Source organism: Colletotrichum navitas (assembly GCF_030913465.1).
Source record: "Colletotrichum navitas strain CBS 125086 chromosome Unknown LY79scaffold_4, whole genome shotgun sequence".
Classification (NCBI taxonomy): domain Eukaryota; kingdom Fungi; phylum Ascomycota; class Sordariomycetes; order Glomerellales; family Glomerellaceae; genus Colletotrichum; species Colletotrichum navitas.
Window position 1 is genome coordinate 274,822 of NW_026850550.1, and position 13,400 is coordinate 288,221.

The 13,400-nt window shown below is 56.7% G+C and overlaps 6 protein-coding genes across 6 annotated transcripts; 3 read left to right on the forward strand and 3 right to left on the reverse strand.

Moving 5' to 3' along the window:
* The first annotated feature begins 3,105 nt into the window (after positions 1-3,105).
* On the forward strand, positions 3,106-4,692 carry LY79DRAFT_249272 (uncharacterized protein). Its single transcript, XM_060551836.1, has 2 exons — positions 3,106-3,960; positions 4,010-4,692. The coding sequence occupies exons 1-2, from the start codon at positions 3,530-3,532 to the stop codon at positions 4,359-4,361; spliced, it is 783 nt and encodes a 260-aa protein (XP_060419273.1). The 5' UTR covers positions 3,106-3,529; the 3' UTR covers positions 4,362-4,692.
* A 160-nt stretch (positions 4,693-4,852) lies between these two features.
* Positions 4,853-5,693, forward strand: LY79DRAFT_249436 (uncharacterized protein). Its single transcript, XM_060551839.1, has 2 exons — positions 4,853-5,433; positions 5,494-5,693. Exons 1-2 carry the CDS (start codon positions 5,024-5,026, stop codon positions 5,582-5,584), a joined length of 501 nt encoding a protein of 166 aa, XP_060419274.1. The 5' UTR covers positions 4,853-5,023; the 3' UTR covers positions 5,585-5,693.
* A 1,096-nt stretch (positions 5,694-6,789) lies between these two features.
* LY79DRAFT_506055 (asparaginyl-tRNA synthetase) lies at positions 6,790-8,601 on the reverse strand (the record flags this gene model as incomplete). The annotated part of the gene is made up of 2 exons (XM_060553681.1): positions 6,790-6,916; positions 6,977-8,601. 2 exons carry the CDS (start codon positions 8,599-8,601, stop codon positions 6,790-6,792), a joined length of 1,752 nt encoding a protein of 583 aa, XP_060419275.1.
* Positions 8,602-10,265: 1,664 nt separating this feature from the next.
* On the reverse strand, positions 10,266-11,858 carry LY79DRAFT_586649 (arginase; the record flags this gene model as incomplete). Its single annotated transcript, XM_060560668.1, has 4 exons — positions 10,266-10,873; positions 11,002-11,331; positions 11,475-11,631; positions 11,727-11,858. The coding sequence occupies 4 exons, from the start codon at positions 11,856-11,858 to the stop codon at positions 10,266-10,268; spliced, it is 1,227 nt and encodes a 408-aa protein (XP_060419276.1).
* On the forward strand, positions 11,694-12,507 carry LY79DRAFT_249278 (uncharacterized protein). The gene has a single exon (XM_060551837.1). It carries the CDS (start codon positions 11,886-11,888, stop codon positions 12,414-12,416), a length of 531 nt encoding a protein of 176 aa, XP_060419277.1. The 5' UTR covers positions 11,694-11,885; the 3' UTR covers positions 12,417-12,507.
* A 1-nt stretch (position 12,508) lies between these two features.
* Positions 12,509-13,261, reverse strand: LY79DRAFT_249064 (uncharacterized protein). Its single transcript, XM_060551833.1, has one exon. The coding sequence runs from the start codon at positions 13,216-13,218 to the stop codon at positions 12,715-12,717; it is 504 nt and encodes a 167-aa protein (XP_060419278.1). The 5' UTR covers positions 13,219-13,261; the 3' UTR covers positions 12,509-12,714.
* Between the last annotated feature and the right edge of the window lie 139 nt (positions 13,262-13,400).

Here is a 13,400-nt window from a genome sequence, read left to right on the forward strand (position 1 = left end):
TAAAGAATAGAAGATGAAGAATAAGGATGAGGGCGGGCGGATAAGAGGAAGGGGATGTAGGTGGGAGGTATAAGGTGATGGGAGGTGAAGAGGAGAAGAGAAGAGGTAAAGTCGAGAAGGGGGGTTAGAAGTCGGATGGTGGAGTCGAGGAATAGGAGGAGGGAGCGAGAAGTAAGGTTAGGTAAGAAGAATAAGAGCAGGGGGGGGCCGGAAGAGAAGGAGAGAAGAAAGAAGGAAGGGTTTGAAAGCTCAAGGAAGCGAGAGTGAGTAGTAGGTGAGGGAGTGAGAGGAGCACACAGAGGTGGACGAACGGGAGTAAGGGAAAGGGAAAATAAAATAAAAATAAAAGAGGTGAGCGAAGGCAGGAAAAGCGGAGTGAGGAGGAGTATAGGTGTTAGGTGAGGTAAGGGTAGCAAGGAGAGAAAGGGCGGGCGGCGGACGGTGGGAGGAAGGAGAGTGGACGGGGGTTCGTGTAGGCGGTAGATTGCCCAAAAGGGTCAAAAAAGTAGAATTGGCTGCGCTAAGTTTAATGAGACTGACCAGGGATTACGGTAGGAGAACCCACTCTCGTGAGCCCACGGGCACCACCGCCGCCCACACTCGCTGTCCACAGCAGGGAGAGAGACTGGACGCTGGGAGCCCGGGGGGATGGGTCATGGACATGGATGGGCATGGAGGAGTTGTGTAGTAGGTAGTACTGCGGTGTGTGCATGTGCGGAAAGCGTTTCTATCCAGTTCTTCCTTTTGTTGTAGCAACAAACGCACAGCGATAGTTACGACTAGAGGAGAGAGTTGGGAGGGATAGGTATGAATCAAAGCTTTGTCTCTTGTCATGACCCCCGGCCGAGTCCTTGGATCGAGGAGGGTGGATGCAATGCCAAGTGGATGGTGGACATGTTCATGTGCTTTGTGCACGCCTTATGATGTGTGCTATGATTAAACCATCAGAGGTGCATCTGCCCCCTTCCCGTCCCATCCAGCTCTCGCCGGCCGTTTGACTGCGCGGCTGATTTGCAACTTGGCTTCTGCTTCGCTATGTCCGTCTTTCTGTTCTCAGCCGAGCCCAGAGCAGCTGCTGACCCATCCGCCCTTCCATCACCAGCCCACCGTGACAGGAACCTGACACCGTCCGCTCGTGTGGGCAGGTCCATGTCGCTTTGCCCTCCCACCTCCCCCCAGAAATTATCTCAACATGAAAGTAAGTTGGCATCCAGGTAGGGCGATTAGGTCTGAGTGCGACCTGCCAATGTCCATTCTGCACTACTAGTAGATAGATGAAGATGCAAATAGTGACTTGACGGACCGTCCGTCTGTCTCTGTTTCTGTCCCTGTCTCCTGCCTGTCGTCTCCTTGGTCGTCCGTCCCGCGTGATTGTACAAATACTTGCCTACCTATTTGTGCCAGGCAGCACCAACGGCCCCCCTTCAGCAATTCGCATGAGGCGAGCCCCTTTCCGATACTTTGCATTAGAAATTGCACGTCAAAGATAGTTTCAACGGCGTGATGGCCACCCCTTCTGGGCGCTTTGCACGGTTGCAGTTTAGGGGCAAGGGAAGACTTAGGAAGAGGGGGAAAAAAGAATAAAAAAAAAAAAGGGGGGGGGGTTGTGCGCCTTCGCAGTACGGTGGGCCAATTAGACAAGTCACCAGGTAGCTTGAAGTACCTTTGCAACTGACAGTGGGGGACGTGGGTGAGGTTGCTGTGTGCGTTGGTAGCGAAGAAGGGGCTAGTGTACTGCGTACCTACCTAAATTGTCGGACACCTTGGCATGAGGTATCGTCGGTACGTACCGGACATCACAGCATCTTCCTGGCTTTGCAGGTCGATCTGCACAAATGATAGAAGTTAGTCCAAGGTACATCCGTACATTGGCGTCTACCGGTACACTACCTACCTACCTGTACCAGTGGACATTGTGCATTACACTAGGCACTCTGAGTAAACCCCCGATCTTCAGGGCGCCCCGAGTAAGAGTATACAAACTACTTATCCTCTGCAGGTCTGACCTGCAGCGAACAACGCACCGACAACTGTCAGATCTCGACAGTATTGGTTCCGCGCCAAGAGAACAAATGCTGTACTCGCTGCAGCAACGGGCACCAGAAGTCCAGGACGTCGCGGTACCGTACCTCACTTGTTCGTATTTAGCCCCCGAGACTGACTGATCGAGACTCGAGGGGTTCTCAACCCATCGTTAACAGGCCGCCGCCGTCTTATTATAGCCAGTTGCGCGGCGGGTAAGTCCAGCCACAACCACGAGACTTTTTCAACATCGACCGTCACAGTTGCGCTACTAATTTAGCGTCCGACATGCCGCCATCCATCCCACCTCTTTCTGCCTCTCTCCGGGGCTTCTTCTACCGGTTTTCATGACGGCTGAGGGGACAACGAAACGTGCTCGTTTCCTCATTTGTTCGCTCGTTAATTGTTTCTACAGACCACCTAGTGTAGAGCGTGGTAGTTCTACGTCCCTGAGCCAGAAACGGGTTACCTTGCCTCTTCAGACTCGCCTCATGCTATTTCAGGTCGAGCATTGCAGTACGCACAACCTCGGTATTGCCGACATTTGCCCACTCTTGCTCCATCTAGACGTGGCGAACCGAGAAGTGCCATGTCTTCAATCAATCAATCAATCAATCAACCTACCTAGGTGCCTAGGTAGGTACCAAACACTAGATCTTCGTCCCCTTTTCCTACCCGTTCTCCACCCGTCCGTTGGCATCAGCCATGCAACACCCCGATTTCTCAGTCCTATCCACATGAACAGCCTCCTCGTCCTACCCCTGTTTGGTCCCCCCCCTACCTTCCACTCTGCTCACCCCTGGATCTGCTCTTACCTGTTCTTAACATTTGATGGAAGAGAGCCTCGCTTCGGTTCCGACGCAGTTGCAAGCAGAGCCAATATACCGCCTGCTCCTGCCATTTGCTGTATAACATCCATCATCAAGACGCCCGAGCAGTTCTGTATCCTCAAGGCCGATGCTGGAACTCGTGGATAAACCCGTCTCATAGTTGCGACCTATACGGATAGAGAGAACAGAGCGCGAGAGGTTCGGTGCGCTCTTGCAGAGCCAAGAGGCGGATATTGCATTTCAACAGACAATAGACCGGGGGGGTTGGTATAGTGTACACTATGTACTCCTCCGCGAGCAGATTCCCTCCCCCTGTTCATTTCCTTTTACCCCCGGCCCTACCACATATCTAGTATCGTACAGTACACTTCAACCACTGCCCGCTGAGCGGTACGTCTCATACTCACTCCTCCTCTTGCCGGCCCCCTCCTGGAACCTGGTCCCTTCCAGCCATTCATCCCTACCCTTCCTCCCCTTGCCTACGGCCTGGCCAACATGCATAGCTCGGGAAAGGCACCGCCTGTTCTGGCTTGGCTAGTGCCCTTCTGAATAGTCTCCCCGATCCATCCTCCAAGGGTTCGTCTTCCTCCTCACCCAACCCTGTGGAACACAGACAGCCGACTTTGCCAGAATATCTGCTCCTACACTGGCCCCACCGCTTCAGCACAGGCGTGGGCATGAGCAAATACTCCTTTGCTCCGGCTTGCACTTTGTTCTCTACAACTGACGTCTGTACAACCCCGTTGCGAAACAATGAGCCTCTCGGACATACTCAATCCCTCGGACGGCCGTTGGCCAATCTGCCTTGCGGGTTTGACCATCACCTCGATGTATCCGTGTGGCTTTACTCAAGGATCGTGTCCGATCACGACGCTCTACTGCCTGCACCACTACGCATCTGGATCTGGACAGCATCCTGGACGCTATCGTGGCATGCCCCGGACCAACCCGTCGCTCTCCTTTACGCTCAGTCGGCTTCCCCATATTGGATGCATCGGCTCGCTACATACTTACAGCCTCCCTGCCTCACAAGGAATCCGATCATGCCGATGAAGGATTGTGAAATTAAACCAGCTGGACCTCCACCACCCTCTTGGAATATCACCCTGTTTGTCGCTTTCTCGCTTCGCCGCATCTCACAAGGCTGACATGCACAGCCTGTCTTCACGTCTCGAATGGCCAAAAGCCGTCGTCGTACTGTCTCGCTCAACAGGGCTTGCCACCTCATCCCCGCGGTGTGTTTCGGAGAGTCAACCCGAGGGACTACTCTGCCAGGACGGCTTTACACAAACTGTGGCGGGTTTGTTGCACGATGCAGGGGACGCCATTCCTCGCCTCGTCCTGCAGTGCCACACAGGTCACGGTGCACGGGACCACGCCAATGCCCGCGGCTCTGCTGTCGGGGGGCTAGTTGCTGCTGTTCCTTGCAGTGCGGCTGCTGTATCCGTGTCCCAAGATGTCAGGACATACTTCCCCCAAGCCTCCACACCTGTCGAGCTATTCGGATGAAACACGGGCTACAAGGAGCCTGGGTTGGTTGAATAAATAAAAACAAAAATAAAAACAAAGGGAAAGAGAGAGGGAGAGAGAATCCCAGGCTATCACGGGAGCTTTGGGTCAACAAAAAACCACGTCGAATGAAATGTTGCAACATGGCCTGCACGATCGCCTGTGGCTGAGCCATCATCAACTCCCCGCCATTGATCAAACATATTACAGTCACTTTCAACTTGGGCCGGCAATAACAGTAACAAAGAGAGAAGTCGAAACCAGACCTCGAAACTCCTTGGCACCAAGCGTTGCCAAGGAGCGGCCGGATGCTGAACCATCTAGCTGACCGGAACCGCACACGATCTTCCTTGACCAGACTCACCGCCACCTGACGGGTGCGTCATTATTCACTTCCGTCGCCTGAAAACCCACCACCGCTGCCATATGGCCGTGGGATAAACCGCCGCCATGCCGTTGATTGGGGTCGTCATCATCTACACTGCCACCATAAGGGGGGGGAGACACTTTCGGCGCTATCCAAGACTTGTCAAACACGGGGTTGCAATCCACACCTCCTGCGTTAAACAACGAGCTAGGTTTTCTGTGCCTTACATAGCCGCGATGTGCGTCGTAGCACCCACGCATGTGGCCAGTACCGCTGGTCTAGAATCCCGAACACAATGGCTGGAATGGAAGTTGGGGCCCCTCGCTACGTACCACGCACTGTCATTGCCCGCCCGCCACACGATATGCCGCGCCAGATCCGTGACGGTGCATTGGGTCCGCCTTGCATCAGGTCATTATTCATCCAATTGATTCTCACGTCGAATCATCAACAGACCACATCATGTCTCTCTCTCTCTCTCTCTCTCTCTCTTCGACCTGGCAAGAATGCGTCCCTTTTCCGGGCAAACTCCCTGGCCTGTATTTTCCGCCACAGACAACTCACGCCACACGCCATTGAAAGGGTCTGGAAACTTCCCTTGAGTCAAGACCCTGGCTACCTGCTAACTAACCGCTTTCAACTTGCTCAACCGATAACCGGCATCCTATTGATTGTCGCCTCGTATTGCCAGACGCCGAACCTACAGTAGGTAGGTTACCCCCACCATCTGATCAATTGGCTGCATCCTGGTGAATCACTGCACAGTAAGGCAACCCCGCCGCTCGGTCGGTCAGCAATTGCTGGCCATCCTTCCCGTCTCTCGGGAATAGTCGATGAGTCGGTAATGTACGCGTAGTCTGGCTGCCTCGTTCACCTGGGAGTGTAATGGAGGTGGACGCACCTTGCACCAGTCCTCACGTACGATGGTGAGCCACAGCCTCGGGTTGAGTTGCCCCTCGGACGGAGTTCGACGAGTGTGTTTGAGACAACCCCCCCGCCCCCCCCCCCAAAGGTCAAACCCAAAGGGTAAATAGACTTCACCCGCAACACACAAGCACTGACACCACCTTTGTGATGGAGAATCATTGGTTCTACCCAGACATTAAGAATTCAACCACCGACTCGCAAGGCATTCTTCCTCCTTGGGCTTGCAAGGGTGGGAGGGAGAGAAAGCGTCATCAACCAGATACGGCCCGAGATGGAGGGCGCCAAGACGTTCTAGAAGGAGGTCTGATGTGGACACTCAAACTCCAACATCGGCCGAGCAAGCAGGAGCTGAAGCTTTTTCTGGCAGACTCCGAACTCAGTGCTGCAACTCGGACGGCTGATCGGCCCAATTGGCAGCTTTCCTCGCCAACGCCTGTTCGGCCGGGTCCCGGTCCGCTAGGCATCAGATAACGCCACTTGCGAACATACCAGCCCACCACGGACTGACTTTGCCTACCAACGGCCACTGTCATAGTGTACGAATCCGCCTTGCGCCCAGGAACGAGTCCAACCACGACATGGCTGCCGTTCCATACACCTATTCCATGTGCTCGGTCCAGGTTGCACTCACTGTCTCACCTTTGTGTTTTTCTTTCTTTGGCTTTGACGTCTTAACGGCTGGATATCACGGGCGTAAGTCCCGCAAAACCCCCATATGGATACGTCGTCGGGCGGGGTGTGCCCCCCGCAACGTCCAAGCATACCACGTATGCTGTTACCCGGCCGAGATCGGCTCCGACCAAACTCTTTGGGAAGCGTTGATAGAAGGGAGCCTGTTGGCACCTCATCGTCCCTCTCATCGATGCTCCTTCGTTACACGTACTGGCTAAATGATTCTCGTTTCCCAGAGTCAGCATCTCCGATGGGGATGGGTTGAATTCCGTAACTCCTATCTAGAACCCCCGACCCGTCTCTGATACCCTCGCAGCAAACCGCTGCCGGAACCCTTACAAAGCCCCTGAAAACCCTGAATGATCTCGCTCATGCCTCGCCGCAGCGCTTGCAATGCACGCTGGGCGTTTTTTGTTTCCCTCTATCCAGCAACACGGACCCTTCACGTCAACGGCCACCTCTTCAAGGCTTGCAACGTCCCATGTAGCGGGGGTACAGGCACGTTGTGCGAACGGTGTGCTGGTTGGCCAGCCAGGCCAAGAAGCGCTCGAGACCGAGACCGTAGCCGCCGTGGGGGGAGGTGCCATACCTGGGAAGACACATTGTCAGCAGTGGTCACAAATCGGTGGAAGAAGAAGGGGAAACTCACTTTCGCTGGTCGGTGTACCAGTAGTAGTCCTTGGACGGGATACCCTCTCTGTCATAGGCGGCCATGAGCTCCTCGTAGCCCTCCATTCTCATGGAACCACCGACAATCTCACCGACGCCGGGCATGAGGCAGTCGACGCTCTCGGTGACGCGCGGGTCGTTGGGGTCCTTCTTCATGTAGAAAGCCTTGATCTCAGTAGGGAAGTGAGTGAGGAAGATGGGCTTGTTGATGGCATCGGTCATCTTGCGCTCAGCAGCCTCGGCGATGTCGTCGCCAAACTTGTGGGGCTCGCCATCCTCGTTGAGGATGGGGGGGTCCTGGGCGTTGAGCCAGTCGATGGCGTCGGTGTACTTCATGCGCATGAAGGGGCGGACCGGCTTCTTGAAGTCGGGGTTGAGCTCCTTGATGAAGGCAGCGATTTCTTCGTCGGCCAAAACGTTATCGATGACGCGGCACATGACCTCCTCGAGATGCTCGAGCAGGTCGGGGAACTCGATGAAGTCGAGCTCGGCCTCGACATGGGTGTACTCGGAAAGATGCCTGCGGGTCAAACTGCGCTCGGCACGGAAGGACTTCTCGATACAGTAGACGCTGCCAAGGCTGGGCAGGACGGTCTCGAGGTACAGCTGAGAGGACTGGGTGAGGTAGGCAGCCTCGTCGTAGTAGGGGACAGAGAAGAGCGTGGCACCACCCTCGACCTGGGTCTGGACCAGAGCCGGAGGCGACACCTTTGTGATCTTGAGGTCCTTGTAAGTCTTGCAGAAGGCCCACTCGACGGCAGCACGGATTTTCATGATGGCGGAGGCGTTGTCGCCGCGGAGGACAAGGTGGCGGTTGTCCAGCATCTGCGAGTCCCACTGGTTCTGCAGCAGCGATACCTTGTTGGTGATGGCATCCTCGTCGGTGGGCGAGGTACCAATGACCTTGTAGTAATCAACGTGGAGTTCACGGTTGTCGGGGGCCGTCTGGCCCTCGGGGACCTTCTTCAGCTCGCCGTACACCCACAGGGAGGTGCCCTGGGCGAAGGTGAGGGCATCGTACGTCTTGGTCAGATCGCCGGCCTGGAGCACGCACTGGAGGTGGCCGTAGCCGTCGACCAGAGTGATGAAGGTGGCCTGCTTCTGAGCACGCAGCCTGTGGATGCGTCCAGCAATCTTGACGCGGTCACCCTTCTTATCACCCTCGCCGAGCTGGACGTTCTTCTCGCCAATGTTGATGCGTTTCGCCGGGGGAAGCGACTCATCCTCCTTGATAATGACCTGCTTGGCGGCCTCGAGGGCCTGCTGGCGGGCCTTCTTCAGCTCCTCTTCCTTGGCCTCGATCTGGGCCTGCTTTGCCAGCTTCTTGCGGTGGGCGTCGAGGGCAGACTGGGCCTTCTTCACGGCACTCTTTGCGGGCTCCTTCCACTCGAGGCGGGCGGCCTCGTCGTCGCCCGTCTTGGAGGCGCGGGTGAGGAACTGACGCGAGGTGACGGAGTCGTTGTTGGCAATGTATGCAGCGGCAAGCGACTTGAAGGGGGAGGACTCGGTGCCCGCGGTCGTGGGCTCGTCAACGCCGGCGTCGGTGTCGACGTAGACCTTGTCGTCGGACTTGAGGCGCTCGGCCAATTCCTGAATGGCGGCCATTTTTTTGTGTTTTGTGCGGGCTTTCCCAATCTGTGGAACCAACAAGATCCGACACGGGCTGCAAGAACACGATGTTTGTTGACTCAGTCGTGGCGGTGGTGGTGATGCTGCGGAGGGGAAATTTTTGGGACGGTTTGGATGGCGGGGTAAATTCTTCGGATTGGGTTGGTGGGAAAGTGCAACACAGTGCAGCGCAGACAAGGAGGGGTGGGCGGAGGGTGACCTGAGAGGCCGGGTATCTGAAAGTGGTGACTGTGCTTTGTGAGTCACTAAGAGACGGAGAGAGACAGAGAGTACCACCGAATGAATGGGTCTCCAACAGACGAAGATGATATGACAACAGAACAAAAGAAGGATTCGGTTTTCTGTCAATTGATGCAATGCCGGGGACGACGCTCCCTCCTTTTGAACAAGCCAGCTAGATGATGGCTGTCGGGCGTGTGAGTCACCTTGGAACTGTTTGGGGCTTGTTACAAGTAACGGCCAGTTTGTGCAACCCCCTTGATACGAACGGCACACGACACACTTGGATGCCGGCCGCGGCGCTCAGTCGCCCGCCCACGAAAGCGCAAGGGGGGCGCTGCTCCAGGGACCACCGGCCGGCCGGCTGGCCGGGCTTGCCAATTGAGCGTTGCAATTGCTCAGAGATAAGGGCCTGGGGAAGCTCGGGCCCGCCTGTTTCTTAAATCACATTTACCCTTGCCAAAAACCCGCCTTCACCTACCCCTCCCCCGGCTCGCTCCGAAGATAGGAGAGAGAGAGAGAGAGAGAGAGAGAGAGTCAGAACGGGCGACAGGGTAGAAGGGAGAAAACTGCGGTGAGGTCTTCTGGGAAGGAGGACCTGTACCATCGAAGGCGGTGAGTTGCAGGGCTTTTTGAAGGCTTGAGGGGGGGACGCTCGTCTGGCAGGGTCCTTGTTTGGTCTATCGCTCCCTGAATTGCTGTGTACTTTGTGTATCTCATCCACCTGATTCAAGCATCTTGGAAAAGGGGAAGAGGGAGGGTGTCGTCGGCCGGCAGAGCTGGTTAGGCGAGGGCCCCGATCTACATGCATGGCGACGAGAGGCGCCCACGGCCGGGTGCGGTCGATGCCTACCGCCGTGTGCCGGTCCTGTTTCCGTTGGGACGCCTCCGTCGGCGCGCCGCCCCCCATGAGGACGGTCCGTCATGTCGAAACGTGAAGCTCTGTAAGGCAGATAGCTGTCTTATTGCTCAACAAGGAACCCCCGCCACCAATGCAAGGCAACCAGCCGATTCATCTCTCCATGTCCATAAAAACGAGCCGTGGCTGCTGTTCTCGTATTTGTTTCTTTGCGTGTGTTTTGAGTCTGGCGATTCCATGAGGCGACTCGTTAAAGGAGAGAGAGCAACGCACTGCCATCTCGAGATGTCTGACCGCCAAGCAAGGGCACCACTGATCGAAAGGCCCGGATATGTATGTTGGCCGACTTTTGACATGTTTCGTCGAGAACGTCATCCGTACCGTCGGGCACTTCCCCGGCCCATTACTCTGAACGCCGAAACCCTCCCTCCCCCCTCCCTGCCATCCTCACTTCGACAGCAACTAAGCCGTTGCACCAACCTCGAGGAGACCGAATCCCCTTTTGAGATTATCACTGAAGCCCTCACTCCTTTCCACTACTCCCCTTTTTCAAGGTTCATCTTCACAGCTCGTCCTTCTCCCCATCTACAGGAGTAGTAGCAGCAGCAGCCTTACCCTCCTTGCCCATCCCCTCGAGCCCCTTCTTCACCATTGAGCTGAGGATCTCGTACACGACCTGCGCCGCCGCCAGCGCCGTCTCCTCACCGGCGTTCTGGTACGCCGGCGACACCTCCACCACGTCTGCGCCGACCAGGTTGAGCCCCTCGATGCCCCGCAGGATGCGGATCAGCTCGCGCGTCGTCCAGCCGCCGGGCTCGGGTGTGCCGGTGCCGGGCGCGAAGGCCGGGTCCAGCACGTCGATATCCACGGACAGGTACACCAGGTCCTCGGTGCCGAGGGTCTCCATGATGGATCGTACCACGCCCGCCGTGCCAATCTCGTCAATGTCGTCGGCGGCGATGCGCACCCAGTTCTGCGCCGTGTCGTCCTCGTGGTCGGCGAAGTCGGTGCCCGAGAGCCGCGTGCGCAGGCCCGCGTGCACCGACGGCTGCGACGACGCGTTGGACAGCAGGCCCTCGTTTCCGGCCATCCAGAACATGGAGCCGTGGTTGAACTGTGTCGAGGTCCAGTACGACGGGTACTTGGCCGGGTGCCAGGTGTCCAGGTGAGCTGCACCATTTTCAGCCATTCCGTCGTCGTCTATCCGCCGCCCTCACCCGAATCACCCGCCAAACTTCATTTTCTGCTCTCCTTTCACGCCTCTCCTCGTCAACACCTCGGGGGACTATGTCACTCACCGTCGAAATGCAGCACGCGAAGCGGCGCCCCGTAGGCCTCCTTCAACGCTCTCAGTGCCGGCAGCGCCAGGCTGTGGTCGCCCCCCAGCGTGATCAGCTTGGGCCGACTCAGCGATGACGACACGGGCCGCCGCGCGCCAAGCTCCTTGAACGCCGCCGACATCTGCTCGAGGGCGACGACGTTGTCCATGGGCGTTACGGGGATGTCGCCGCAGTCGAGGATCGTCGCCCAGTTGGCGTACGGGTTGATGCTGGCGCGTGGGTTAAAGCCGCGGAACGACGTCTGCCTGCTCGAGGCCTGGCGAATGGCGCGGGGCCCGAAGCGGGCGCCTGGTATCAACGTCAGTTCTGGGACCGACACTTTTGTGTGGCCGCGGCGAAGGGAGAAGGATGAGGGTAGATCTCCGGTGTGAGAAATGAGGGGATGCTGCTGAGCCTTTGAAATCTGAGGGAGGCGATCAGGCCTTACTCACCTGGCCTGTAACTGACGGCCGTGTCAAAGGGGGCGCCAATGATTGCGATGTCGTACAGTTCGGACGGCGTCGTCAGACACTTTGCATGCTTGAGGTGGGCGAAGGCGCCAATACCCGTAAATCCTACATGCCGGTGAACCCAAGTCGCTCTCCCAACCTATCTCATTCAAGGTAATCACTCACCCCACTACAGGCATTCGTCAGTCTCCCGCTTGTTATCGTCATTGGCACATATAGGCCGATGAGACTCACCTCGAAACCCCATTTCGCCTCCAACTCGTCCAGCTCGGCCTTGGTCCACTCCTTGCCGTCATCGCCGTGGCTGCCGCAGCCCGCGGCCAGTAGGGCCGACGAGCAGCCCAGCAGTAGCGATGCCAACCTCATGACGTCGTTTGTATAAGATCTATCCGTATGGTTCCACGCGATGATCGTCGTCAGGCGTGGGGTCAATATCACGGAAGTGCTGTGCAAAATTTGGCGAGAGATAGAGGTGGAAAGAGAAGTCAGCGGCTTGGGCTAGGAATCGTTACCAGAGAAGCGGCGTGTGACGACTTTTTTAAGAAGAAACAGCAAGCCGGGCCAAGCACTCCGGAGACCGGAAAGCGCAAAGAACGTCGACCGGGCCGGGCCAGTCCAGACTACTGCGTGCCCTTGCGATTGAGGGTCCTGAACCGCTTCCCAAACCATGTCCTTCGGGGCTCTCCCGACCTCCCCTTTGAGGACTCTATTTGCCTGGCCGCGCCTGTCATTGGCCACAGCCCCGTCTCCTTGTCAAGTGGCTTTACGTACGTGTACACAGTTATCGGATGTCATCAAGCTTCTGGGGGGCGCCTACGGAGAACGTCCGGCGGGGGAGTGGACGGCCACAGAGTCCAATCGATAACGGTTGACGGGTTATCGTCCAAGGAAAGCAAGCCCCACCGATGCCGGCACACTGAGTAAGGAATGAATTGTCATCGAGTGCATGAGCACTATTTCCCGCCAGGGTATCGATGATATTTGGGGAAGGGGAGACTCGAATCGGCGGAAACGTCGAACGCGGGGTGGTGCAGTGGCAGCCGCGAGTGGGGCTATGCCCGGATATGTAGCTAAACCTGTCCGATTTCCTCCCGGCCACGCTCTCGCTGCGCTTCGCGACTCGGTATATCGCATACAGTGAGGCCTATCCGCTTATCCATAATCCCATCCCCGGAGTTACCGACTGGAGCACCGCACCGTTCGAGTAATGAGTTGGAGTAGCTCAGGCATGCGCTGGTATGTGCGGTACGTCTCGTATGCCCCAATCCAATCTTTTATAAGCCAACCTAGCCCAAACCTTGGTGCCAAAGACGGCCAGTGTCTGGAGGCTCTCTTGTCGGTATATCTCTCCATACCCCTCCGCAAACTTCAGGGAACATGAGAGGTCCCCTTGATTTCGCGACGCGCATTGGACACCACCTCCCTCGTGAGACGTGTCCGGGGGGTGCAGAGACAGTGAGAGCGGGGAAGAAATTTGCCCAAAGACAAGACACGGATTGGCAAAACAGAGAGAGAGAGAGAGAGAGAGAGAGAGAGAGAAGGAGAGAGAAGAACAAAGAACGAAGAAAATCCCGTGGAGCCCCTGGTAAACAGCTATCAAATGCCTCTCCTGTCGTGGCGGCGGCCTACGAAGTTCCTTAACCGCATCTGTCTCGCATTGATGACCCCAATTCTGGTGGGTGGACGGAGCCTGGCGCGCCAGAGGTCGCGACGTCATTATTGTCATGCGCCGTGTCCTCCGCCCCTTGTTCAGCCACCCATCCCCTCCCGAATTCACTAACAGTACATACCATCCCCCCTCCCCATCCCCTAAATTCACTAGACTCCTGTTGCTGCTGCGGCGGCTGCCCAACGGGCCTGTTGAGTGTTGACTGCCCTGAGGGCGGCCATAGATGGGGTCAGGTTGAA

Coding starts and splice junctions, on each gene's coding strand:
- LY79DRAFT_249272 (XM_060551836.1), top strand. CDS start 3,530: ATGAGCAAATACTCCTTTGCTCCGGCTTGCACTTTGTTCTCTACAACT. Junction 3,961..4,009: donor CCCTCTTGGAATATCACCCT/GTTTGTCGCTTT, acceptor TGACATGCACAG/CCTGTCTTCACGTCTCGAAT.
- LY79DRAFT_249436 (XM_060551839.1), top strand. CDS start 5,024: ATGGCTGGAATGGAAGTTGGGGCCCCTCGCTACGTACCACGCACTGTC. Junction 5,434..5,493: donor TGCCAGACGCCGAACCTACA/GTAGGTAGGTTA, acceptor ATCACTGCACAG/TAAGGCAACCCCGCCGCTCG.
- LY79DRAFT_249278 (XM_060551837.1), top strand. CDS start 11,886: ATGGTTCCACGCGATGATCGTCGTCAGGCGTGGGGTCAATATCACGGA.
- LY79DRAFT_249064 (XM_060551833.1), bottom strand. CDS start 13,218: ATGACAATAATGACGTCGCGACCTCTGGCGCGCCAGGCTCCGTCCACC.